General features: G+C 44.7%; 2 protein-coding genes across 4 annotated transcripts; both read left to right on the top strand.

Moving 5' to 3' along the window:
- The first annotated feature begins 27 nt into the window (after positions 1-27).
- On the top strand, positions 28-13904 carry zc3h7bb (zinc finger CCCH-type containing 7Bb). The gene is made up of 21 exons (XM_076759969.1): positions 28-241; positions 1127-1188; positions 1309-1345; positions 1653-1850; positions 2461-2619; positions 2920-3060; positions 3152-3194; positions 3289-3530; positions 3709-3988; positions 4454-4512; positions 4699-4798; positions 5006-5167; positions 5316-5521; positions 5612-5712; positions 5879-6060; positions 6170-6249; positions 6893-7158; positions 7345-7450; positions 7899-8007; positions 8447-8580; positions 8708-13904. Exons 2-21 carry the CDS (start codon positions 1130-1132, stop codon positions 8741-8743), a joined length of 2700 nt encoding a protein of 899 aa, XP_076616084.1. The 5' UTR covers positions 28-241; positions 1127-1129; the 3' UTR covers positions 8744-13904.
- A 1191-nt stretch (positions 13905-15095) lies between these two features.
- Positions 15096-25229, top strand: tefa (TEF transcription factor, PAR bZIP family member a). 3 transcript variants are annotated; one of them, XM_076760098.1, is made up of 5 exons: positions 15096-15344; positions 20566-20955; positions 21629-21849; positions 22387-22598; positions 23101-25229. In XM_076760098.1, the coding sequence occupies exons 1-5, from the start codon at positions 15269-15271 to the stop codon at positions 23120-23122; spliced, it is 921 nt and encodes a 306-aa protein (XP_076616213.1). In that variant the 5' UTR covers positions 15096-15268; the 3' UTR covers positions 23123-25229. The 3 variants fall into 3 exon arrangements, with proteins under 3 accessions (XP_076616213.1, XP_076616214.1, XP_076616212.1); XM_076760097.1 differs by lacking the exon at positions 15096-15344 and adding an exon at positions 19045-19436; XM_076760099.1 differs by lacking the exon at positions 23101-25229 and having other exon boundaries at positions 15105-15344; positions 22387-22818.
- The last annotated feature ends 751 nt before the right edge of the window (positions 25230-25980 follow it).

Below are 25980 nucleotides of genomic sequence, written 5' to 3'. Positions count from 1 at the left end.
GCACTGACCGAAACAGTTAGCAGTTAGCTAGCTAGCTAGCAAACATTAGCCAGTCACTATCCAGCAGCAGTCGTAGCGCAGAGAAACTCGTGCTCCGTCCACATTCCAATGACAGGGACACTAAACTTACAAATATGCGCCTGGATATTGAGTGATACTTGGCTGGCCAGTTTTCCTGTCTTTATCGCCAACGCTCTGTGAAGCTATCTCTGATCTGAAAAGCGCACTAACTGAACTCTCGGTGAGTTGCCGTGCTAAATGAGGGCTTTGGCTATTAGCTTGGGCTGTAGTACTAGTAAATGAAGTTAGCTAATTTACCTGGTAGCTAGTTAACACTAGATTTCTATGCAGTCTAGCCACACATGTCAGCTCAATATTTATTCTTTGTAGTCTGTAAATTAAACAAAACAATGCTTGTGACTTAGAAGGGAGAGAAATATTTTTTTGAAAGCTGACTTTGCTATTCGGCTTTTCTTTAGCTAAGCTAAGTTAGTGATTAGCCATTAGGCGAATGAGCAACTAGCGTTAGGTGGCTAATCCCAACTAACGCTTTGTAACCTCACACATCGTTACTCTCACTTATGCCATCAGCTGTAAACCCAATGCGAGTTGTGTAACATGTTTTACGTGCATCGCTGTCGGTGCAGCGTTTAGTTGGAGTTGACAATCTGTAAGCCTACAAATCTCAGGCTAACTTTAGCTAACGCTATCGTTTCCCCCAACACTGTGATGGCTAACGTTTATAGTTTGTATGCCACTGTTAACGTTTGCACGCCATCTTATACTCCCTTCTAAAGATCATTCAAAAATTTCTCGGCTCTGTTTCTCAGATTAAAGAAATGTTATTGTAACCTTCGTTAACTAGTAGCCAGCTTCACCGTTCGATGTCTCCGCTGTTTATTTACGCAAGTCCGATGGTTTGCTTAGCGTGTTTTAGAGGCAGGCCTTGGCTTTTCTAAGAGAACTGTCAGTAGTTAGCGGTTTTTGCAAACAGTGGCAGAACATAACCTCATCCACCAGGATACTAATGTGTGGGGGTATTCTGACCGCTGTCAAAGCTGTTAGGATTGTTTGCCAGGAAGTGGAGATTTAAGCTGTTGCAAGTCAACCTTGTCTTCACCCTCAGGCTATGGATCCAGACCGACAGAAACGAAGAGAGGAAATTCAGAAAGCGATGAGCTTTATCCAGTAAGTGAAGAGATAATGTTGACTTTGCCTCCTTTATAACTAACTAGCGGTATGACGACCAAAGTGCATGCCGCTTGTTATGTGGAGACCAATGACAGTGTTCTTGTTTCCTGACCACAGGTCATCATTGCCTTTCCCAGAGCCGGAGAGTTATGAGGTTTGCATTGATCTTTATTATCCCATTTGTCCCAACAGTTCCCAATTTAATCACCACAATATTTACACACACAGATTTCACAGTGAATCATACTCACATTTTTTTCTATTATCTCCTGGACCTAGATGAGCTCAGAGGTTGTGATTTCTCTTGTCCTGAATTGTTTTCTCTCTTGCTTTTCTTTTCTTTTCCCCCTCATTTTCTTCTCTTTTTGATCATTTTGTGTTCTATGTCACCTTCTCTCTCTCCCTCCCTCCCTCCCTCTCTCTCTCTCTCTCTCTGACCTTTCTTTGCATGCTCCCTTCAGGCATTTCTGACCCAGCTGGTGTGTAACTTGCTGGACGAAGGCAATTCTTGCTTTCGAGATGGGGATTGGCGTCAGGCGACCCAGCAGTATGGGGAGGGCATCAGTGTGGCCCGCTATGCTCAGGCTGAGGCCCTCGTCATCCCCTACGAGCTGCTGGAGAGCCTTTATGTTAACAGGGCAGCTGCCTTCTACCAGACGGTGAGGGAGAAGCGTAACTTGCAGAGGCGTGTGTTGACAAATAGAAAACACAGTAGGGAATGTTTATCAGTTTGACTTATAGATCAGTTACTGGTAAACCAACAAAGTGAACAGTTTTTTTTCTTTTTTCTTTTTTGTGTTGTATTGACACAAAAAATATTGTATTTTGTCTGGCACCACGTTGGATTTAGGGCATAGTTTCTATTGATCACCACCAAAACTTTTGAGAATTTAGAATAGCTCCTGTGAATTATTGTGCTTACAAGCACTGTAGTGATCACATGATTTCCCACTTTTTCAGGGTTGGAACAAGGTGCCAGATCCTATTTCTGACGGCAAGCAGTTGGGGTCAATGGGAAATGTAATAATTAGAGACACAGTATCTGTGATAGTGCTGGGTTGAAATACAAGCTCTTAGTCCTTGAATGTGGTCTCATTTGTGCTTATAATATCAAGGGATCATTGCCAGTCTAGTACTTTCACTTGCAGGAAAGCCTTGTAAGTCCAGTTTGTTCTTGTGTAAGACACTTTTTGGTGCATGTAAAATGATGCTTAACTTTCAAAACCTTTTCTTGCTCTCACTTTATATCTCCGTGCCTTTCTGTCTCAGAGGGAGTATGAGCGTGGTGTTCAGGACTGTGACAGCGCACTGTGTTTGTCAGAAGGCAGCCGCAGGGCTTTGTACCGCAAAGCGCTCTGTCTGAGGGAGTTGGGACGATTCAGAGAGGCCTATGAGTGTGGAACCAAGTGTCTCCTCACAGCACCACATGTATGTCATCAACACTGAGAACATAAATGCAAATGACCTTTTCCGCTTGTCATTTTTGAGATCTAGTCAAAGTTTTTTGATTACCTCTCAGGGTTTTCCCCAGGAAATTAGTTGGTAAGCGCTTTAGCTGAAATCGGGATTAGAATAGTCCATTTCAGTGTTTGTACATATTGCGTCATGGATATAATTTATTTGGTGACTTCCTGGACTATGTTGTGTTCCTCATTATAGTTTACCTTGAAGTGAGTGAAACTTGTCTTTGGTAAGTGGGACCTCTTGTTTTTGTGACTCATGTTACAGGACAGACAGGTCAGTGACCTGGCCCAGGATCTGGCCAATAAACTGGGCCTGAAAGGCCGCAAAGCTTACGTCAGCCCACAGACAGAGTCCACCACCACAGAAGGGGAGAGCCATGGGGAGACTTCCCCACCCACAGGAGAGGTGGGTGCTGTTGATGCAGTGTGAAGTTATAGACTAAAGCTAGAGACTGAATGAGAGGCTAATCCTGTTTTCAAAAAAAATTTGTCTTCAGATGTCCTCCAATGGGCTGGAATCTCTGGGTGACATTGGACCAGGTATGACAAACAGACATATCTGCTCCTAACCAGACTCACATCTGTTTCCCATATACATTTTCCTTATCTCTATTGCTGTTTTTTCCCCCCTCAGCTGACCTGTCGAGTGCGCAGTGCATACCTGCTCCTTTGGCCACACCCATCCCAGTCAGTGATGACCCAGCGACCTCCGTGGTGACTCCATGCACTGACCTGTCAGAGAGTCCCAGCAGCCAGGCCCTGCCTCCTATGCCATATTCTGTTCCTGTGTCGGAGCACATGGAAGAATGCAGCAGCAGTGTCATCAAGGACGAGCTAGACAGTCTGCTGGAGTGCATCCCCAAGAAAGTTAGTGAGGTGTGTGAAGGACAGGCGAATGAGAGATAGGCCACAACCATGACCAGAATTGTTTTATTTGTGCATTTTTCTCTTTTTTTTTCAGGACACACTGTAAATTGATCATTTGTAGTTGGTATTTTTGCTTGATTAAGATTTAGAAAGTAATGCTTGTGCCTCTTTCTGCCTCCTGGTTCAGAATCCAGTCCAGGGTGCTATCCCGACCAACCTCCCCAACACGGCGGTGGGTCTCCGGCCTCCATACTCCCCAAACCTTCCGGCCACGTCGTCCCAGCTCCCCCCAGCCTTCTTCAGCTCCTCCATCAGTGACATGCCCCCTCTGGATCCTTACTCATCACTGGGCTCCACCCAGGCGCAGGACGCTCTGGGAGGCTTCCCCACAGGGGCCACCGATGGAGAAGGGAAGGCGGGAGTCGCTGCAGGCGGGCTAGACTCGTTGTCTGAGTACACTCTCCCTGGTGAGCAGAGGGTTAAAGTCATATCTGTGTTTTTACATAATTTAGGGGAAATAAATTTTTTCTAAATTTTGCATTAAGTTCTCTTTTCAAAGACATGGCAGGGGGACAAAATCTCAGATATTTTAAAACTTGAATCACCAGAAATCTTGTTAATTGAAAATTAGACATACTGCACACCTGCACACTGTGCTGTTGTTTAGAGGAATGATAAGCATGCCAGCTGTCATGTTTAAAGAAAAAAAAAAAACACCTGAATGCTGATTTAACTACATGCACAATCATTACTAATTGCCTCATTGTAGCATTTTGCGTCAGTGCAGTGTCTGAACTTGCTCTTACTCGGTTAGCAGAGCAGTTCTTAAGGAGCTGGCTTTAACCTGAGATGTGCATCAGCAGCAGACAGTGTGAGTCAGCACTATTACAATACGGTGTCTGACATCAGTGTCCTTGTGTCTTGGTCTTCAGGGGGACGAGTGTGTCACAGCTTCATCCCTGGAATGCGCAACCACAGTGCTGCACATGCAGTGAGTAACACACACAAAGGGCTTCTTTAGTAATTTTTTTGCATCACATCATTTTTTTGCAGGACAAACTGCTTTTATGTGGTACATTAATGTTGCCATTTTTTATTAATTAGCAATGATTTCTGACTATGCTGCTAAGAAGCCTTTGTGCTTGACATCACGTTTCTGTGTCCCCTTCTTCCTCAGAATGGTCCGGCAGGAACCAACCTGTCTCTCCTCTCCAGGAATCCTCTGGCAGCCACACATGAGTTTCGGCAGGCCTGTCATGCCTGCTACAGCAGAATAGGTTGGTTCGAGTCACTGACTTCTGAATCACCTTCTCCTGTTAGCCTAGCATTGCACAGTGTTAGCACACTGTCTGTGTTTTGTCATGTGAAATATCTAAGCTCTGTTTGTAAATTTATCTCATCTTACGAAAGATTTAAAAGCAAATTGTAGCTGTAACTTGTTTTATGGAGTAATTTAACCTTCTCTTTCTTCCTGTTGCTTACAGGTCCACGAGTGATGGACTACAAGTATCAGCCAGAGGCAGCACACCGCTGCAAGCGGGATGTGCTGCTGTGCCGCCTCAAAAACACAGACGACCCCACTTGGAAGAGGATCCGGCCACGGCCTGCACGTAACAACTTCCTGGGGGCATTTGTACTCTGCAAAGGTATCTGTATATTATGAGTAAAATATTGAATGTCTGTTTAAGGGGAGGAAATCAGTTTGTGAAATATCCCTAACAGCCAAATGGAGTTGAAGTACGGCAAAAAGTGTGTTTATATTCTTTTTAACATTCTCTCTCCCGTCTCCCTCAGAGGTGCAGGAACGTCAGGAGTGCCAGTATGGGGAGAACTGTACGTTCGCTTACTGCCAGGAGGAGATCGATGTGTGGACCCAGGAGAGGAAGGGCGCGCTGAGCCGAGAGCTGCTCTTCGATCCGCTGGGCAGCACAGAGAGACGGGCGCTCAGCGTCACCAGATTGCTGCAGCTCCACATGGGCATGTTCATGTTCCTCTGTGAGGTGAGAGCACAGTCTGCGTTTCTCTTGTTCTTTTTGGTCTCTTCACACCTGCACTTTTGAAGCACCGGCATCTCTTTCTTCTTTCAACAGGAATGTTTTGACAGTAAGCCTCGCATAATCAGCAAACGCAGCAAAGAAAACTTAGCGGTCTGCTCAAACCTCACAGCTCGACACCCGTTCGACGACAACAAGTGAGTGAAATGGACTTTCTGGGTCTTCAGTTTGCTTAAAAGGAGTCTTCAAATTCAATTGAGTTAGGTGTATTAATAGTGTGATCAGAGCCAGAGGGGACACTCAAAAATGTCATTTTGTCTCTTGTCTTATTTCTAAATACTTACACATCTCTATCCGCTGCAGGTGCCTGGTGCACGTGGTGAGGTCAGCCAATGTGCGCTACAGTAAGGTGCGTCCTCTGCACCCTCTCTGCCAGTTCGACGTGTGTCGCCACGAGGTGCGCTACGGCTGCCAGCGCGAGGACAGCTGCTCCTTTGCTCACTCTGTCATAGAGCTCAAGTGCTGGGTCCTGCAGCAGGACACTGGTGGGTAGAAAACACATGTCAGTTGTCTTTTCGAGCGAGGAATCCATGAAGGGAGCTTCGGTGATCTATCACTCCATTCATGGAGCTGCTCTCCTGGTATTTCCTTCAGGTATCACCCATGAAGAGATGGTACAGGAGTCTAAGAGACACTGGCAAAGGCTGGAGCAGAACGCACAGAAGCAGCAAAAGGTGAGACAAGAAAGGGCACAGAGACAGTTGGAAAACTCGCCCGGCTTTTCTCTTTTTCTCACCAGTCGAGTATGGCAGTTCCTCCTGTACTGTCGCTGCGAATTCCCTGTTAGCCCTGGAGGGTTGAGGACAGCACGTCCTCTGATACTCATGGCAGCCAGACGGCTCTTTTCACCTGACAAGGAGCTGCACCTGTAGAGCATAGTGAGCACAGAAATGAATTCACCATTGATCTTTTTTTTTTATAAGAGTTGTAGGTTAAGAGCATAAAGTTACTTGTTTCATGTTCATGTGTGGGTGAACTGTTTGAGGGTTAAGATCACATCTACAGTTTGACCAGTAGTTTGTTGTTTGGCTGCCAAACTGGAGTCAAAGTGACTCAAGAGTTGTTTCTTTATTAGACAGGGTTTTGTTGCTGGATTGAGTCTCCTGTGTAGCTCAAACTAAATGTAATCGTGTGTTTTGTCAGATGGTCTCACTTCTTTTTCCTTCACCTTTCAGGCCATGATTGTATATCTAGCTTCACGATTATTTACAGCTGAACTGTTGTCTGTGTTTTTATAGGATTTTAACAAACCCAAATTGATTAGTCTGTCTTGTCAACGTCAGCTTCTCATTCTCCCTCTCTGTCTGTGTGTTTCAGCCTATCCATATCCCCCACCCCAGCAGCAGCATACCTGCAGGAGGAGTAGGGGGGATGGGGGGCGGCGGGGTCGGGGGAGATGGCATTGGCGGGGGTGGTGTGAGCCCAGTGGGCGGGGTGGGGGTGGGAGGGTTAGGAGCGGTCGCAGGAAGAGGGCGCCCCCTCAACCTGAAAATGAAGTTTGTGTGTGGCCAGTGCTGGAGGGAAGGACAGGTCAATGAGCCCGACAAGAACCTCAAGTACTGCACTGCCAAAGCACGGCACAGGTGAGGCCCGACGCACGCACGCACGCACGCACGCACGCACATCAGTACCTCACTGTGGCTCTTCTCCTTAAGGTTGACTGTCCATATTACACTTCAAGTCGTGCACCAAAGGACAAAAGCTGCTGATTTTTAGCCTTTATGTTTGTTTCCGTTGTTTGGACTCACGTCGGCAATCTGTCTCCTTAGCTGGACGAAGGAGCGTCGCGTCCTGCTGGTGAAATCGTTTGAGAAGAAGAAGTGGGTTGTTGTTCGCCCTCTGCCCTTCTCCCGCACCTATCCACAGCAATATGACGTGAGTTCCTCCTTTTTCCTGTAGTCGTTACACAGTCCTCTCAGCTCTCCGCCCCTCCAACTCTCTCACATGCAGAGTACAGCTGACTCTGTTTTTGCCTCAGGGGCAGGTGTTGTTGTGAACCTCTGTTCCCCTGCGTCTTATTAGTCTGTAGCTGCCAGCTTGTCTGTGACTGTGGAGACTGGAAAGTGACACAGTACTGAAGTCAGTGTAGGATCACAGTGTTGTAGTGATGAAAGAGAGTTCATTTTAAGGTGTTTCAAACAACCAGTATATTTTATCCAACTCTTACCAGCAACCATAGGAGTTGCAACCCTGGTTATCTGACGCACTTGGTCACAGCACATGATTGACAAGGTGACATTGTCACAGTTTCGAGGGGGAAATCTGCAGCCGTGCACTCTGATGTCACTCTATAACCCTTTGCTTTTGCCTGTGTCTCATCCAGATGTGTGTGCATGTGATGAAGCAGAAGAAGTGCCACTATATTGGGAACTGCTCCTTTGCTCACAGTCTGGAGGAGAGGGACGTGTGGACGTACATGAAGAACAACAGCTGTAAGCTCCTGGCTCCATTCAGAACGGCTGCATTTTGAGATCAGCGTATTCAGAGCTTTTGAATATACAAGTGGTGCACATTGAGTGGTGGTGTGTGATCTGTACTTTGCACATTCAGATCATGTTCCACCTCAAATTTGGCCTTAATTGGGGATAGCTTTGAGTTTAGCATTTTATTTATAGTATATCAATAATGAAGATGGTTTGTTAAGGTGTGCTTTATGTTTTTAAGCCTGTTTTTCAATTTCTAATCATGGTCTCTGCTGTGTGTGTCTCGTGGCCTCCGCTCTGTGTCTCCTTTCGCCCACCACCTTGATAAACAGATTTTTCAAGTGCCGATCCCACTCCGCTCGCGCTGCTCCTTGTTCTGCGTAAACACATTGCACTCAAGGTTGCAGAGGTCACCCTGTCCCTCCTCTTGTCTTTCTTGCCCCTGCAGTGAGAGATATGCAACAGATGTACGAACTGTGGCTGCAGCTCACCAATCAGAGTCGACGCACAGATAGCTCTGCTGTGACCCCGCCCCCAGAAGACAAGCAGGTCACCATAACAGCAGATTACACAGAAAGCATGGTGAGTGCTTAGAACGGCGTCATCGGGGCAGGAGAAGAAGCTGTTGATGTTCTGTGGTAACAATAGTGTTCTGCGCTGGGAGTTCAGTGGTTAGTGGAACGTGACTCGTCGATGTGTACCGTTTCAGGGAGGCCAGCGGTTGTCAGACGGGGACGATCTCTGAGTGTCACTGTGTGAATGGAGACTCTGCAGACAGAGACAGAGGGACAGGCCTGCCATACCAGCTACCACTGAACAGTCGGTCATCTCGCCAGTCTGACCTCCTCTAGCGTCCAGCCAGCAGCGTGAGAGCAGATCGACACGCAACAAAATGGTTGACCTACGAATACACACACACACGCAAAACACTTTCACACAGCACATGATACAACAGTCACAGGCACCGATTAACACAAAGAGAAAGCTTTGCAAGTGAAAATACAGGACTTTGCTTGATAGTTGTGTTTTAATATCATGCTGCAGTTACACACAGTACCTTTAGGTTCCCCCTCAGCAGATTATACTGCAGATGTTCCACAGACGGCTAGTTTTGCTCTGACTAAAGTAATCAGCTCGTATTCCCTAGTGCTTCTTCTCTTTTTCCTTTCTTTTTTTTTTTTTTTTTTAAATCCTCGCAGCACTGATGCAGTTCTTGGGTGGGCGCGCTGGTCGCAGCCCTTAAATGTCGCTTGGCGAGAGTTCAACACTGAATCGAAGCTCCGTGCTCGTGCGCTTAAAAGTTAAAATTTGAACTTTGGAGTGCCAAAAAACGCCAAGCCCTCAGTGCTGTCGATGGCGAGACTGAAGAAACTATGGAGCATTGTTTAAAGGGGTTCTTGTTGGACACTCCTTGTTGAGCTGCAAAACAACCAAATCCCACTCTCCTTCCTTCACTGGGGTATAGTGAGAGAATCAAACTCTGAGATGAATGATTCTGAGTGCTTCTTTTTTTCTTTTTTCTTTTCTTTTCAAGGGGAGTTGTGCTTCCTTGTAATATTGTCTGCCATATTGGTAGAATGCTATGAATGTAACGCCTGCATGGGCCTTTAAAACTAGGAAATTAGTCATTTAAAATGTTGCTGTGGTCGTGGAATGTATGCAAGTATATTTACATGCCCAAAAACAAACTTGTGTAACATGACAGCTCCCCCCTCCCTTTAATTGATGTAAGAAGGCCCCTTGATGGCTGGTTATGTATTCATACCAACCGTTCTGCATGGGATGAGCACAGACACGCACACACACTCACATATTAACCATGCAGTCAGCCGATGCCCAGGTGAATCAAAGCATGCGTGAATGTCAGCTCCTCTCAGGTTGACACAGATGGGGGATAAAAAAAAAATCACCTGTTGCTTAAGCAGCCATGGTTAATGGCTGAGCAGTTGCTGCCAAAGCAACCAAGATGCTGTTCACCGTCACATAGTTTGAGGTGTGTCAGTAAGCAGCTGACAGAAGTGACTGCAGCACACATACAGAGTCCTGGCTAGAGCTGCTCTCAGCGATAGATCAGATCAGACCGCAGATGCCCATACAAAGAATGACGACCCCACTTGAACTGAAGAACGAGATACTCAAAATACCGACCGTGAAGAAGAATTCATTTGAGAAAAAAAAGAGTTATGTAATAAAGAAAAAAAATATGTGCAGATGATATATAATTTAAAGAGTGAAGAGCTGGGAGAAAACGCCTCATGGAAGATTATTAAGGATCTATTTTCTGTAGTTTATTGTGAGAAAATTGAAGCTAATTTGAAAGGAAGGACACGTCGTCGCTTCTTCAGTTGAGCTGGGGTCGTCGTTCCAGTGCAAACCAATCTTGCCCCCACAGCCTTCAGACGGAAACCTGTGTTCCTCATATGCATCCAAGTGGTATGTTCCTGATAGCTAACGGTAGCCCTAAGATTAACCCTTTCATTATGGGAAACCTGCTAGCTTTAGACAGGGAAACCATTCGCACCTCATATTGTGCCTATAAACACATCAACATGTGACACACACACTTAAACACACAGAGGCAGGATATGTGTTGCCATCTTATTCTAGCCTTTAATGTGGACGGAGACACGAGGAAGGTATGTCTATATTCAGATACAAATACACGCATATTATACATATTTACGAATAATGGTATACTACTAATAATAATTGATAACTTAGCGGTTAAGCTTAATAAATATATAACCTGAAAACCTGTATTGATTACATAGAAGAACTTCTTGTTATTGAGGTATTGCTATATGACATGTATCGCTGAACTAGATGACTATAGTGATTTTTTTTTTTTTTTTTTTTTTTTTTTTTTAAATGATTTTTTTTTATTTCGTAATTTTTCCTTCTGTGTGGGTTGTTCCAGACGGGGTCGCAGCGGAGATTGATTTGAGTTTTCAGGCTGAATGTGTCGAAATAGATGACAAAGGGGTAAATCTTTACGCTGTGAGCGGGGGGGGGGGGATAGAAATCGAGTGGGTGACCCAACTTGACAGTTATTTTTTTTTTTTCTTTCTTTGTTCACGAGTGCAGCAGCTAACCTGGATGTACAGAATATGAAAATGTTCCTGTTCTGCGCTGTATAGATTAAAATTCCGAGGAGAGGCACTTTATAATTTAAGTATTAATCTAATTTTCCTGTCCAGAGTGACTTCAGCTCAGCACAGAAAAACACCAAACGACTTAAATTCCCAGTGCTGAAAAACATTACGCTCAATTGGACCAAAACATTTAGAAGAAAGTGTAAAGTAGAGAAGAGTCTACGGTTGTTTCGTGACATTTAGGCCCACAGAGAAATACAAAACGTATCTTTAATTATCCGGCTTCACAAAACTGACTTCATGCCTAATCAGAATCGCGTGGACGAGCGCAGCCGAGGGTCGGCCCAAATTGCAGATCCGAGCTGCTCACCCAGCAGCAGTTCTGGGGATTGTTGCTAATGAGCCCTTGTCTGGAACAGCCCAGGTATTAGCTTCCTCGAGGGATCGTATTACTACTCCTCCTAGTATTATGATGAATATGATGACGATAATGATTGCTATCTATTGACTATTTCTTCTCTATATGCTATTGATATATGTATGTTAATTGCAATGTATAACTCTCTTTATATATGTATCCATGTATGAATATAATAATTGACAGTAAATATGCGTCTGTGTATGCAGCAGTGCACAGCTCTGTCTGGGAGGCAGTGAGCAGAACACGTCCAGCTTCCCATATTTCACGTCAGGCTCCTGAGTTTTTAATGCGGCAGGTGGTCGTGATGTCAGTCGTCAGCTGCCAGCAGCTGCAGACTCTCTGTAGTACAAGACATTTCACACAGTATCGTACACCTGCTATATATAATGTCGTCTGAGCTCTGTTTGTCAGCTTCAGGATTGTTGGAGCGCTGACCAAAGGAACAAAAAAAAGAAGTTGATTAAAGTTCTCAGTATATGCACTGTTAATTGTTTCCCCCTTCGCAGTGTTGGTCCTACCAAAAGAGCTCGCTGCTCACTGCCTGTGCTGTGCGTTTGTGTTGAAATTGACTCACCAGGCAAAGACAGATCTGGAAACAAAAGCATACATAGTAGCCTATATACTCCCGTATAGCGCCTTATTCGATATACTACACCTATAAGATGATACATGCCCCTATTGTATAATCCTGCTTACTATATACAGTATATGATACCTGATACCTATTATAATACTTAGACACCCTTATAAGGTAATTTAGATAAGAGATGGTGGAGCTGTTTTTCTTTCTGTGGCTGTGGAAGGGTGTTTGTTAGGAGAGCGCCACACACTCAAATGCTCTGTATCATTCAGGATATTTGGGGAAGGGATGGATGAAGCTTGGGCAAATCGGATTTGAATCAAATAGAGCATTTGAGGGGGGGGCTCCTCTTCTATTGTGGGGGAATGGCCAGCGTTAATGATGTAACGGACACACACAGGGGAAAAAAAAAAAAACAACTGGATAGCTGTGCTGTATGTTCTGTGTGTGTGTTGTTACAGGCCGGTGAATCATGACACAAACTGAAGGAGAGGCAGGTTTCTGCTACTGTCTGTGCACGTAACAAGCTCAGATTTTCTGTCTCAAACACACTTGGTTTGCACAGTGTATGCTTTGTCAGCCAGCTGCACCAAATACTATTGATTTCCATTCATGCTGAGACAGTGGAGAGACCAGTCCGTGGGTCCTGAGGTTTGCTGGGCAGAGGACTTCGACCCTGCTGCTAAAATCACTGTTTTGACTCTTGTTACGATAAAAAAAAAAGTCCATTGTGCACATTGATAACATGTCTGCAGATGTGGAGGAGATTTGGCTTTACATTGTTCCCGTTTGTGTCCATCTTTTTTTGTCTTCCTGGTCCTGCAAAGCACGTTCAAAGCTTTGCATCAGTCAGCTGTACGCAACCAAGAAAACAAAGTCCTTTCACTTCAGAAGGCGTCTTGCTCAGTAAGTTGTTTAAGTAGTGAATTACCTATGCCTCGCAGCTTTCTGATTTTCAACATGAATGGTGCTCAGAAAGTGTGGCTAAACTCAAAGAAAGCAGGCTTTGTGTCACTCAGACTGACAGCATTTAGGGTTTGTTTAACAGACGAGGGTAATATCAGTTAATGGTCCATATTGCGTCAATAATGACCCCGAAAGGTTATTATTACACACTGCGTGCCTTGACCTCTGACTTTTATCTCAAACTGTCTTAACCTCCCCACACTGGCTGCAGGATAAGACACACGGAAGCTCTCGTATTGCCTTTCATGCCGTCTTTACAGTCATCATTATTACAGTTATCAAACAGGCACAGTGGCACTTTGGTAATCGTCATCCTCGGTAGCTGTTTCCTCGAAGTCACTTGACTTAAAACTTACCTTTATGCATCCTCTGACATGCTCTAGTCCCAGTCTAACCTGAGTTCGTGCATCAGTTCTGGTTCTTACACCCTGCTATAGGTCAAAGGGACTGAGCTATCAGCTGCTCAGCCAGCGTTCATCACACCCTGCCTCTCCCCTGCGGCCCCCGATACAGTTTGTGTCATTCGGTTCCCGGCACCAGCACACACCTTACACAGCCACACAGAACTCTTAATTTATCGGTTTTCACTCCGTCAGAAATGATTGGTTATTTAAAATTGTTTGCAACAACTCGGATGAAGACACCAGGGTTGTAAGAAGTGGAAAAAACAAGGCCTCTTTTTGTACTGTATTTTTACATTTTGTTGTTTTATGCTTTGTTTTATCCTCTTGACTTTGTTTTCTCTTTTCTCCTCCCTGGTTGGACGTTCATGATCACACAAGTGGACCAAATCTCTTGAAAGCATTTAATAAACAGACTGTTTTAGAAAAAAAGAAGAAGAAGCATACATTGATTATTATTTCTGTTTATTGAAGCACACACCCTGACATGTGTGGCTGGTACAATTAGAGCACATGAATGTTTGCTGTTCTGAGCACTCTGCTTGAATACATCCCAAAGTTTAACTTAAGTAAATGTGAGGCTTAGACAAATAAAGTTGGTATTTCTGGAATAAGTTTTTCCACAGTATGCTAGGAGGGGATGTCTAATGATGGACAGGAGGAAGGGTTAAAGCAGTCCAACATGTTTCAGTATTCATATAGAGCTCGACTGTTGTTTGAAGACTGATCGCCTTTAATTAATAGACTTTAGACTTTCATTAAAAGTTGCAGTTAAGGCACTCCTCACTTAAAAAGGGTCACTTCATAGGTCAAATCATTCACACCTCTGTGATATTTACCTATGCACATACAGCACATGGACAGTAGTGAAAACCTAATGTGACTGAACTCCAGCTTCGACCTGCTCGGCGCGCTTTTTCACACGTTTGACAAAAACACCTGACTTTAATAGTCGGTTTGGCCCACGCAGGTGTGACAGTTGGTCCTCGTGCTTCCTCACCTGCAGGCACACCCAGGTAGAAATGAGTCCTGATGAGCTGAGCCTCACCTGCGCCCTCCCTGCAGCGACAAGCCGAAGTGAGAAACACGTGTTCTCTTCACACGGGTGTGTGACACACTGACAAACTCATCATCCACCAGCTCACATTTCAAGATATTACAACTACGCTAGGGACGTAAAGCTAAAGTTAGCTCCTTGTAGCCACAGGTATATATTTGATTTTTCCCACAGCCCCTGCAGCATCACTTTAATAAAATATTTGTACTTCAATGGTGATATTTGTAATGCATCTCTTACGAAACTCAGTTTGTTTTCGTCTCAACAGACAATCAGGCGAGGCTCGAGCTGAAGTTTGTAACTTATAATTTTCTTTTCTGTGTTTTATTACCCGCTTCATTGCATAACGGTCTACTTTTAGGGTCCCCACTTCTTTTCCCTTTTTTTTTTTTTTTTTTTTTTTTTAACCTTAGGTAATCCACACTCGGCTCGTGATTGGCTGTCACCGCTGCGATGGACACATTTACCGAGCGATCGTTGCTCTTTCTGGCGATTGTTGCAGGAATGCACGCCGCTGATTGGCTACACGGGAGCTGTGGGGGCGGGCCGCGTTAAATAACTTGTGGGGAGTTCGTAGTGTGACCTGTGAAAGTTTTGTCATTCGTAGTTCTGCACGGGGGCTGTGGGGCCCGTCACTCGGCCATCTGGATCTAGTGCCGTCTTCTCATTTTATTCTAATATCACCTCTTTTGAGCTGCTGACCTGCGCTGACACATCTGTTGACCTAATTGCAGTTTAAAGGGGAAAAAAAACATGTCTGCAGAGATCCCGGAGGTTTTCAGGGCTCTTCTTGAGCATCCATTTACTCTCCCCAACTTTGAGGAAAATGGTAAGTGGCTGTCCACTCACACAGTGCAGTGTGTTTTGTTGAAGTTTTAATTAAAGTTGCATTCAGCTCCGGGACTTAAGGGTTTGTTTTCGTGCAAAGGCCAAGGAGGATCACCATTCATGCACTGTTTCTGAAGTTTCTGCAAACAACTGCATGCTTGTTGCGTAATCGCTGTCAGCTGAGCTGGAAGGGGAGTTGTGCCAGTGGTTGGACTGCAGGGCTCTGCTCTCTGGCTTTAGTTAGAGAGCAAAGGTTGCCAGAATCTACCCCATTTCCCTCAGAAGCAGCGCAGACACTCGGTCTTCAGTAGCATCAGTACTTTTCCAGCTCTTTTTAAAGAAAAGCACCATCTGTAATGGTCCTGGGGTCTGGGAAGATAACAGTGGAGCAGTGAAATGATTCATATTTTGGTATCAAACTTTTTGGCCCTCATCATATTGTAAAGCGGCCTGTTTAAAATGTCTTTGCGGACCTTAACTTAGATGTATCACACTTTCTGAATGTATGTTTGTCTACTGTAGTAAGATGATCAGTTAATGTCTCTGCCCGCTTAACCATTATATCCATGTGTTTTAGACCCCAAACTCAGCTCAGTAATCATATAAAAGCTGCGATTAATGTCAGCCCACTCACACCATGACAGTGGTTTGCCTGTGTAGTGACAAAAACAAACAGTTGCTGCCAGCAGGGTGTCTCTGTCCTGCTGCATCTTTGTTTTAACAGATCCCACAAGTGTCCTTCAGCACCAGCAGCTTCACCAGAAGCACATGTTTGGTGGGCGATCGCTGAAACACATCAGTGTTCTTTTTGCCTAAACAAATCCTGTCCTTGATGTGTTGATCAGATAAAGGAGAACAAAGCTCCCTCTGCTGACAAGCGAGCACACTGTGGTCCTGCTATTGTCCATCTGTTTGATGTTGGTCCTGAGTGAATGTTTGTGGTCAAATCGAAGTGATGGTGAAGGCAGTTCTGTGCTGATGTAACCCCCAGCCTGTGTGCATCTGTGTCTGTCACCTGCTTTCGTCTGTCAGGCTTGAGTGGATGTGCATGTGTGAAGGGGTCCATAGATTCCTGATTAAATCACTAGATGGCTCTGTTTGCCTTCTGCGGATGGTGTTTGGATAAATCAGATTAGAGTTGAATAATGCCATTACATTGAGAGGTGTACTGTTGCTGCTGGCCCCATTAAACAGGATGTCACAATCACCTCTCAGTCTGTTGTGTGTTGTGTTACAGGAGCCCCACAAAACATTTCGCAAATGTCTAATCGTCATGCTCTCTCTTCCATGTTAGAGTAGAATAGAGCTGCTTTGGCAGTTTTGGATTTGTAGTAGTTGCAGTAGTTTGGATCCAGAATATTGCAGCTGTGCAGAAATTATTTGGAGGTACTTAATTATTTAAGGCTTTTAGAGCTGTCTGAAGATGTTCACAGTGTCTTTAGGAGTTTGGCAGGAGTGTGAGATGAAGTCATGGGGTTCGTGACTCTAATTGTCTTCTCTCAGATTTAGATTTTTGACAGCTGAATGGCTCCTTTTATTCCAACGATTAAAGCATAACACCCTACAGTCCGTGATCATGATCTGCAGGGTGTGCAGAGACAGTGTACCAGCACAGAGCAGATTTCATGATTCCCTGCCTGCCTGTTTGTATGTGCACTGCAGGACCCTCAACGTGCACTTGCTAAGAATTTACTATGTAGGCTTCAAAGCGTCGCCTTCTTTATTTTTAGATTGTGTTGTTAACTGTTGCACCCATGGGACAGAACCTAACATGTGCACTTTAAGTCACATCTTTATGTAGATGATCTCACGCAGGGCTCACTATCTGCTCTGAACGTGGGCTGTTTTCACTGTGTGTGATAGTGAGTAATGATACTTTGCACATTTCCAATGTGCATGCACAGTACGAACGTGTGGCTCTGGTTAAGTTGACGTGTCAGTGAAATCTATTTTGTTCCAAACCGCGCAGTCATGCTGACGACAAAGCTTGTTTTCAGAGAAATCCATTCACTTTTTATTAACTGTCCCAGACACGGAAATGGCATCGTGGACTGATTAGATTTGGGACCATGCATCCACGTGAGCCAAGATAGTCCGTGTCTGCTGCTGTGTCTGGCCATGTCTGCACCTGCCAGCTAAGGTGTTTATGTGAAATAGCAGGGCAAGAACATGCTCCTGTCTCAACTCACACACATGATGTCAAGGTGACGAGTGCCTGCAAACTAAAAATACGATGATCTTGTTTGGGAAATGTCAGCGTAGAATTGTGTAGAGATGTGCATGAACACGAGTACGAGATTCTTACTTTATGGTCAATGATCGCAGGAACTTAAATGGAAGGTGCTGAAAGTCCTGCCTTTATCGTTGACTTGAGAGTAATATTTCTGGAGTAATGTGGAGAAATGTTTGTGCCATTAGTTTAATACCATATGTTTTAAATTAAGTATTTTGAAGGTGATGTTCACTGTGAATCCAACACTGGCTCACTGGAAGAGCTGACCTTGAAGGTTTGGTCTCCCCTCATAATGTTGTGCCAAAAACAGATTGTGTGTGACACATGTAAGCAACATGGGAGGAAGAGGCCCCCACCAGCATCAGCACTGCTGTAAAACCCTGGGTTGGGTACAAATAGACTGACCTAACCCCTTTAGAGACATCGCTAAACACTTTGGAGAGAAAATTGGATGTTATGTGAGATCCAGCCTCTATTTATATTCCTCTGTCAAAGAGAACAGGATGTACTTATATTAGAACCATGTTTTGTTGAAGATCAAGACCTCTTACATCCTGTTTTGTTTGGAACTGTACTGTTTTGTTTTCTTTAACAAATGAAAAATAAGCATTTTTTCCTAAATGAGATTTACCTTGTATGTTTTCTATAAGTCGCACAAAATTGACCTTCTTATTTTCCTGCTACACAGTAAACACAACGAGCAGCTTACTTGTATTGATCCGTGCTGTGGGGGCCACAACACAACAAGGACTGTGGTGTTACACGCGAATCTTTGCCCTTGGGGTGTCTACTGGGCTGCAGCAATGTAACTTAAAACCTATACGTGCGTCTTCAGTGCGTGTCTGCATTTTTGCTGTTTCTGCATGTGAGCACGCGTGCCGCCGCCGCTCCATTGGTCGGAGCCTGCAGATATGTAAGGCCGGCAGCCGCACGTGTTTTTGCACGTGAGCGGAGCCATGTATGGGGAGCAGCATTACGTTGGCCATATGTATATACATCCTAGGCAGTGTTTTGCTAGGAGATGAATAATGAATGAAGTTGCAAGATTAAAAGAAATGGAATCGGTGTTGATGCGACGGCACAGCAGAGACATTCACTGACGCAACTTGACACACTTCACTGAAAGTTGTAAAGCCCGTCTGTCGGCCTTTATCTGTGCGTTCAATGTGAAACACCGTTTAAGATCTGGATAAAAAAGCAAACTTTCATGAATGACGCCGATCACTGCAGAAACGAATTCGATCCAGGTCAGTGACGTCAATGTTTTTGGTTCATGGCACGTTTTTCAGTTAACGTATATAGTGGAACATATGTAACTCGGTCAACCAATGACAGCTCAGCTACTTGAGACTGGCAGCAGCTATTGTCTCTTCACTAGAATTCCCGCCCCCATTGGAACGATTTGATTGAATATTCATAACTATAGGGTATGGTCCACCAATCAAAAACAAGGGCTGGGTGGGGATCTGTGAAGAGGAGGTGTGGCTTATCTTTAACACCAAAACCTCCCGGCTGCTTAGTTTTTCGAGGAAGTGGGGCAGCGGAGCTAATTTCGGGGGATACATCGACGTTCGTTGTCACACTTCAGCGTGAATTTTGTGGTTTTAAAAACATACGAGACAGCCGGAACGACATTGATACGAGGATAGCTAACCTTATCGAGCAAACAGGACAACTGCAGAGCCCTTTGGGTCAGTCGCTACTCGCTACGTGGATCACAGTAACAACAAGGGGGGAAAATGTCGGGAGAGCCGATCCTCATAACACTGGAAACGGCCACAGGGGCCCACAGTTCATTCCCTGTGGTTTTGAAGAAGATAATGGAAATGCCTCCGCCGAATATTCTGGACGGCGACGACGGTAAGTGCAGCAAATTGTCGGGGGGAGGGGAGGAAGCGACCGATGTAGGTTTAAAACGAGCTTAGCCGAAAAAAAGGCGAAAACACGTGAAAACAAACGGGGTCATAACAACGCAGCCGACAGAGACTTCCCCTCGGAGTTAACACAAGTGCATCCATTTTAACATGTGTACACGGGGCGCATGATGGAGCCCACAGTCTGAGAGCCATCGACTGATGCAAATGAAGCTTTTTGAACCACCGAAACATTTCGAAGCTGTTGTGCTCAAAGTGGTTCACTGTGTCGAAGAGTTTGATGCAGAAAATGGCGACACCTGCAGGCAAAAGCTTTGGTCTGCTATTTGCACGGGAAAAATAAAATCTCTTACCATTTTCAACATTTTACTATCTTCAACAAAACGTGTACTAACCTATAAAAAAGAGTCTACGGCTTTAATTTTAGAGTGATCGGCGGATGGCGACAGAGCTGCGTCAGTCATCGCTGAGACCCACCTCAGCATCCAGACTTTTCTGAACACGCCCGTCAGTTAAATGCAGATATTTCGACCGAAAGTTCGCTCCTTTCAGTCGCAGTGAGTGTTTTAATGACACAAATGAATGTCGGAAAGCGCCACATGTGAAAGTTTGTGCGTCCCAGCTGTTTTATGTGAGTCCACAGGCTCACCTTCATTCATGCTTGTGCTCACTGTGCTGTCCACTAAAAGGTTTCAGTGTCAGATGACTTCTTAACAACAGTCCATTTAAAAGTTAACCACGTCTGCGATAAGTGACAAAAATATTCAGTTTTTAGTGTCACATTGATATCCAGACACTGATGAAGTTGAGAGAACACTGGCTGGATGCTGTTTTCTGCAGAGTTGAGGTGTTCTGCAGCAGTTTGCAGCTGTGGGAACATAGACCCCGTCCTTTTCCTGTTGAAGTTTCACACCCGAGGGACATTTCTGGCATTGAGTTCTTTGGATAGGAAAAACAGAAGAAGTCCCACCCCTTCAGACAGGGTGAACTGTCAGTTGAGCTTCGCTTGACCAGTTTTCTCGTTGACCTTCGTAAGATTAGACTCAAACCTCCAGTCTGATGATGTGTCATGAAGACTGCATGTAATGTGAATATGGATCTTTCTTGTATTTCAGAAACCAGTAAGGAAAAGCTGTGTCTGGGAGATGATGTCGACCTGGGCGGAGGAGGTGGCGATATTGGTCCTTCAGCCGCCCTGACCCCCGCCATCTGGGAGAAAACCATTCCCTACGATGGTGAAAACTTCCACCTGGAGTACATGGACCTCGAGGAGTTCCTCATGGAGAACGGCATCCCCACCTTGCCTGATGAGGACTCCCCTAAGGGCAGCCCAGAAACAAGCGCCATGGAGACGAAGAAACCAAAGGCGGCCCAGGTGAAGGTTACCAAGTCTGCGAGCGTGTCTCAAGCAGCCCTGCTGCCCATTCAGGAGCTGGACAGGTGTGAGGAGGAAGTGGTCATCATCACCAAGAACGAGTCTGATATCATCTATGATGTTACCACAGGTGAGTGGAGGTCTGAGGAGCAGAAACTAGACAGCTGCAGGGGTTCACATAACTCTTACTATCTGTATTTTACAAGGCAGAAAATCGGGTGTTTGGGTTATGTTAGATCCCATTTAGACACAAATGGGTCTGACCAGAAGATTAAAATGTGCCAGCATCAGTGAATGTATGCTCATGTTTTTCATATTGCAATTATGTGTAAGTATTTGCCTCTGTCACACATGTCACAGGTGATGTGCTGTGACCCCGGGGTGATCTCAGAGTGTCAGTTAGTCCTGAAACAAGCTGTGGGTGGTAATGGTTGATGGCAGAAATAGATGGATAGATAGATAGATCCTGTTTAGCAAAGATAGCAGAGTTAACCACAGGATTATCAGCAGTCGGTACGTGTTGACATGTTAGAACACCCACCCACCCACCCTGCAAAGAGTGTAAGACAAGCAGTGGAAGATGAAGGTCACCACTGACCTCTCAATCGATCAGTTACTCAGATGTGTAGAAGCTGGCAGATTCAGCAAATTCCAGATGTCATTTTCTATGAGAGTTCTTAAAATTTGAATTCTTCCTTTTTGTGTTAAGGTGGAAAGAAACAATCATTTTTTAAAAATGCATCCTGTCACTGTACTCAGTCTCGCTGACCTTCAGTTCTCGTGTTCCTCTTCGATCTGCTCAGAGGTGACCACCGAAAAGGACAGAGTGACGCCCGAGCCCATCAGCCCCGACGACGTCGAGGTCGAAATCAACTACGAGCCAGATCCCACCGACCTGGTCCTGTCCAGCGTGCCTGGAGGCGAGCTGTTTGACCCCCGCAAACACAAGTTCTCCGAGGAAGAGCTCAAGCCGCAACCTATGATCAAAAAGGCCAAGAAGGTGTTTGTGCCTGAGGAACAGAAGGTACGCTGCGAGGGAAAGAGGCAGCCTCAGCAGTTTGTTTCACTGAGATTGTGCAGTTTATTTTTTATTTAATGATCGTTTTCCATAACTCGGAAATTTGATATCATCATAAAATAATGTTTGCCTAAAGAAATGGAATGCAAATATTTTATTGCCTTGTAATTTCATCAGCCGGTCTCCAAGTGCACCACTGATGCAGTCGAGGGTTTGTTTTGCAGGGTAGAAATGAGGTCATGTCACAGTGAAGCACTTGTGGAGACTCACAGTGACTCAGCAGTCTACTCATTTACAAATAGATGTTTCCTTCCTGCCCAGTCTGCCTCAGTGCATGGGTTTTGTTTACATGCACAAAGGAGAGCCTGGCTGGTTGCCATGTTTTGCACTCTGCCGTTTTCAGATTTGAGCTCGTGGGTTGATGTTTCTCAGAATAAGCCTGCTCAACAGGCTGCCTCAGAGCGTGGTGGCGTCTGGTGTTGTGTTTCTTGACTCAGTCCAACCCCGCTGTCGCCTCTCTCTCTCTCTCCTCCACCTCTCCAGGACGACAAGTACTGGCAGAGAAGGAAGAAGAACAACATGGCCGCCAAACGCTCACGTGACGCCCGCAGGTTAAAGGAGAATCAGATTACCGTCCGAGCAGCCTTCCTGGAGCGCGAGAACGCGGCGCTGCGGACGGAGGTCGCCGAGCTACGGAAGGAGTGCGGCCGCTACAAGAACGTCGTGGGTCGCTACGAGGACAAGTTCGGAGAGCTGTAAGGGATAGTGGGACTAAACGGACATCCTTATAGCAGCTAGCTCAGTACCAGTCGCTTTGTTTTTAACACGTCAGGTTAGAGACGCGAGTTTGGCCGACAGATACCAAATACACCGTTTGACTGTTGGGTTACGGAGTCCACATGCAAGGAGGGAGAGGAATACCGCTTTGAGACTAATACAACCACATTAGAGGTTAAATCTGAGTTCGCAGATCCGAAAAAAATAAAAATAGACCCCTGCCTCCTGAGCAGAGCTGGGCCAGATGCACCCTGGGTAGACATCAGCCTCATATGAATGACTGCCTGCTATGGGATGTTACGTTGAGTACTCTACTTCCTGATACGAGTCGTTTTTAATTCAGCCTCTTGATTGGGTGACTCACCCCGCAGCGGTCAGAGCTCGTCTAAAACCATGTGACCTTGTGTTCCAGATGTTTAATGTTGCCCTCTCTCCCTCTCCTTCCTCCCCTCCTCCGTCCTTCTTCTCTTCTCTTTCAAGTGAGGTGCCAGAAGACCAATAGACAGCACTTGATTTATTCATTTGTTTTTCCTCATGAATCAATAAATCAAAGCAGCGGTGACGGTGTGTGAAAACGCTAGAATCGATCAGATGAAGAAGAGGAGGAGAACGCGTGTGTGGTGGCAAGAGGGATGTGCCACGGAGATGCAGTGGCTTTTTTTTTTTTTAATTTACCATCCACATGAGTGAGACGAGTGTGAGGATATTCAAGTGCTTCTTCGGTGCACCTCTTTGACGTGCGCCTTTATCATGTTTTGTACGCCTTTGGCCGAATGAGATCATTTTTAATGTTTATTTTGGAGAAACTGAGTTTTATTTGTCAGTTTTTCATATGAGATAGGTGGTGCTGCAACAGTTTAGACTAGATTGACAGCCATTCTTGTAGTGTTGCAGAAATTTCCAGGTTGCTTTCAGTTCTTTTCGCCTTTTTATTGAATTGTGGGAAAACCCACTTGTCCACTTTTGTTTTCAAATTTCTCTCACGATGTGGCAGATTGTGTGAAGAGCTGGGCTTTTCCTGGCCCACAAAAACTTTTAACTGTGACATTTCCAATAATTTAAGCTTCTTCAGGGGATCGCGGTGACGCGGCAAAACAAAGTGCGGCCATGTTCACTTCTCTTCATGTACAAGTCGTCGTTACCAGCAGTGCAGAGCTGTATGCAAACGCTCTGCTCTCCATCGTTCAGTCACTGTCACTGTCGCTCTCGTGTCGTTTTTGTCATCAGGTAGGACGCCTGCTCTGCCCTCGGCAGGTGGTCAGCCTTGACTCGTCCATTTACATCAGTAACGCTTCAGAAGTGTCGTGTGTAGATTCCACTGATGCATGTACTGTAAATTGTTGTAGCCTAAAATCAGTGCAAGTCAAGTTTTTGAACTACTGTTCAGTTTTGGATAGATATCGAGCAGTGTCATTGTAAGAGCTAACTGCCTGCACTGTCATCTGACATTTGCCCTCCATAATGATCGAGTGCTTAATGGCTGAAAATGCTAACAGGAGTTAAGCTAGTGCCTCGTTAAAGGCAGGCGGAGGTGACCTGTTGTCTGCTGATGAGAGTAATCGAGCTCATACTCGCCTATTTGTGACAATGTGTTGCTTGAAACTCAAAACCAAGTGTTCAGAAACCTTTGACAGGGGTCACATGTGCATTTAGAAGGTATCAGCTGTCAGCTTTTTAGGATGTGTTGATATCACCCAACGTGTTCATTAGTTTCTGCTGCCAGCTGGTTTTTAAAGTTGTTTTTTGACAAACCAGGAAGCCTCAGCAGCTCCAGACTGTATCAGGGGATCTGTCATCAACAAGGAACCCCCAGAACTCTTAAAGCCATTTCAATGCAGTGTGTGGTCTGCCAGTTTACAGGTGGGGTGGGGTGGGGGGGTGTACTGTCGAACGCAACAGCCCAAATTTAACATGGAACTTAACTCCAGGATTATTCTACTGTCCACTTCTGACAAAAAGGAGAACTTGTTCTTTGCTGCTGTGCTTCCATCCGTAGCTATAGTGACTTTTTACCAAAATATATTCAGTGTGGTTTGTTTTTTTTTTAATCATGTGTCCATATGTGAACAATATCCTGAGAGTTGAACCTTTTTTTTTTTAATCACACCCTGCAGTGAACAGCTCCATCTGGTGTTGCTCTGTGCTTGTTTCGTTCTCATGGACAGACACGGTAAATCTTTCTTGTGGAGTAAAACTAAAAGTCAGGATTGTACATTTTTTTTGTGAAAACACTTTTACTCCCAACATCATTGTTTTCAGCCACGATGAGTCACTTTCTTCATCATGATGTCTCTGAAGTGTAACTTTTAGATTTCAATTTTTACAATAACTCTGACAAAGATGATGATGATGAGCTTCCTGACTCGATTGAATATATATATATATATTATCTTTTTTTTACATTTTCTGCTATAGATATATATAGTAAGATAAGATTGCATCTGCCTTCTATCTACAACAGGTCAATTTGTTAACTTTGAGGGGTTGTTTTTAACTTTCCTGGTTCCGTCTTTGTATTTCTTTTGAAAGAAATGCTTTGGCATTTTGAGTGTGGCTACCTTTTGTGTCTTGTATATACAGTATGTATAAATAAAGCCTTGTTGAGAAAGTCTCAAAGTGTGGAGTTTCCTGCGGTTTTCCTACAAGACATAAAATTATAAGCACCGGACTCCCGTTTGATTCTATGTAATATATGATATATTATGGCAAATGCATTTTTTACACAAGCAACCCTAGAAGTATGTTAAACAATGCCAAGTTTTTAGAATAATGAATTCAAAGCTTGAAAACATTTGCTGATGCTGTAGTCCAGAGTCTCTTAGACTGAGCAGAAAACAGCAGAAACACAACTGTGAAGCTGTATGCTGGAAGAATTGAGGGTGCTACAGAATAGCAGCCTGTGCTCATATTAAGGCGTAATAATGATTTCTAATTTAGCTGACACCATGATACAAAAAAAAAAAAAAAAAATGTCATGTCATTCTTCTTACAATGTAAGATCATGTTGAGAGTAATTCGAATGGTCTAATCTGGCGACATATAGAGTATTTAATGACTGCTTTTCATGTGCCAGCACAGACTTAAAACAGCGCTTGATAACATTCCTCAAAGCACGCCGGAAGTTTGATATTCTAAAATAAAATGACGTTAAGAAATGGAACCTAAGTATTTTATTGACTTGTAATTTCATCAGCCAATCTCCAAGTGCACTGCTGATGTAAGAGCAGCAGAGAATTGCATTTGAGTTTCAGGATAGAGATCAGGTCATGTCACAGTGAAGCAGTGCTGGAGACTCACTGTGACTCAGCAGCCGAATAAAACTCAGACTGATGTTTTCCTTCGTTGCCAGTCAGCCCCCTC

The sequence above is a fragment of the Chaetodon auriga genome, chromosome 20 (assembly GCF_051107435.1).
Source record: "Chaetodon auriga isolate fChaAug3 chromosome 20, fChaAug3.hap1, whole genome shotgun sequence".
Taxonomy (NCBI): Eukaryota; Metazoa; Chordata; class Actinopteri; order Chaetodontiformes; family Chaetodontidae; genus Chaetodon; species Chaetodon auriga.
This window is presented reverse-complemented; position numbering and strand designations above follow the sequence as displayed.

Excerpts from the sequence above, each read along its gene's own strand:
- zc3h7bb (XM_076759969.1), top strand. The coding sequence starts at position 1,130 with ATGGATCCAGACCGACAGAAACGAAGAGAGGAAATTCAGAAAGCGATG. Across the intron at positions 3,531-3,708 it reads TCCCCAAGAAAGTTAGTGAG|AATCCAGTCCAGGGTGCTAT; the intron begins GTGTGTGAAGGA and ends CTCCTGGTTCAG. Across the intron at positions 6,250-6,892 it reads ACGCACAGAAGCAGCAAAAG|CCTATCCATATCCCCCACCC; the intron begins GTGAGACAAGAA and ends TGTGTGTTTCAG.
- tefa (XM_076760097.1), top strand. The coding sequence starts at position 19,316 with ATGTCGGGAGAGCCGATCCTCATAACACTGGAAACGGCCACAGGGGCC. Across the intron at positions 21,850-22,386 it reads TTGTGCCTGAGGAACAGAAG|GACGACAAGTACTGGCAGAG; the intron begins GTACGCTGCGAG and ends CCACCTCTCCAG. Across the intron at positions 22,599-23,100 it reads GAGGACAAGTTCGGAGAGCT|TGAGGTGCCAGAAGACCAAT; the intron begins GTAAGGGATAGT and ends TTCTCTTTCAAG.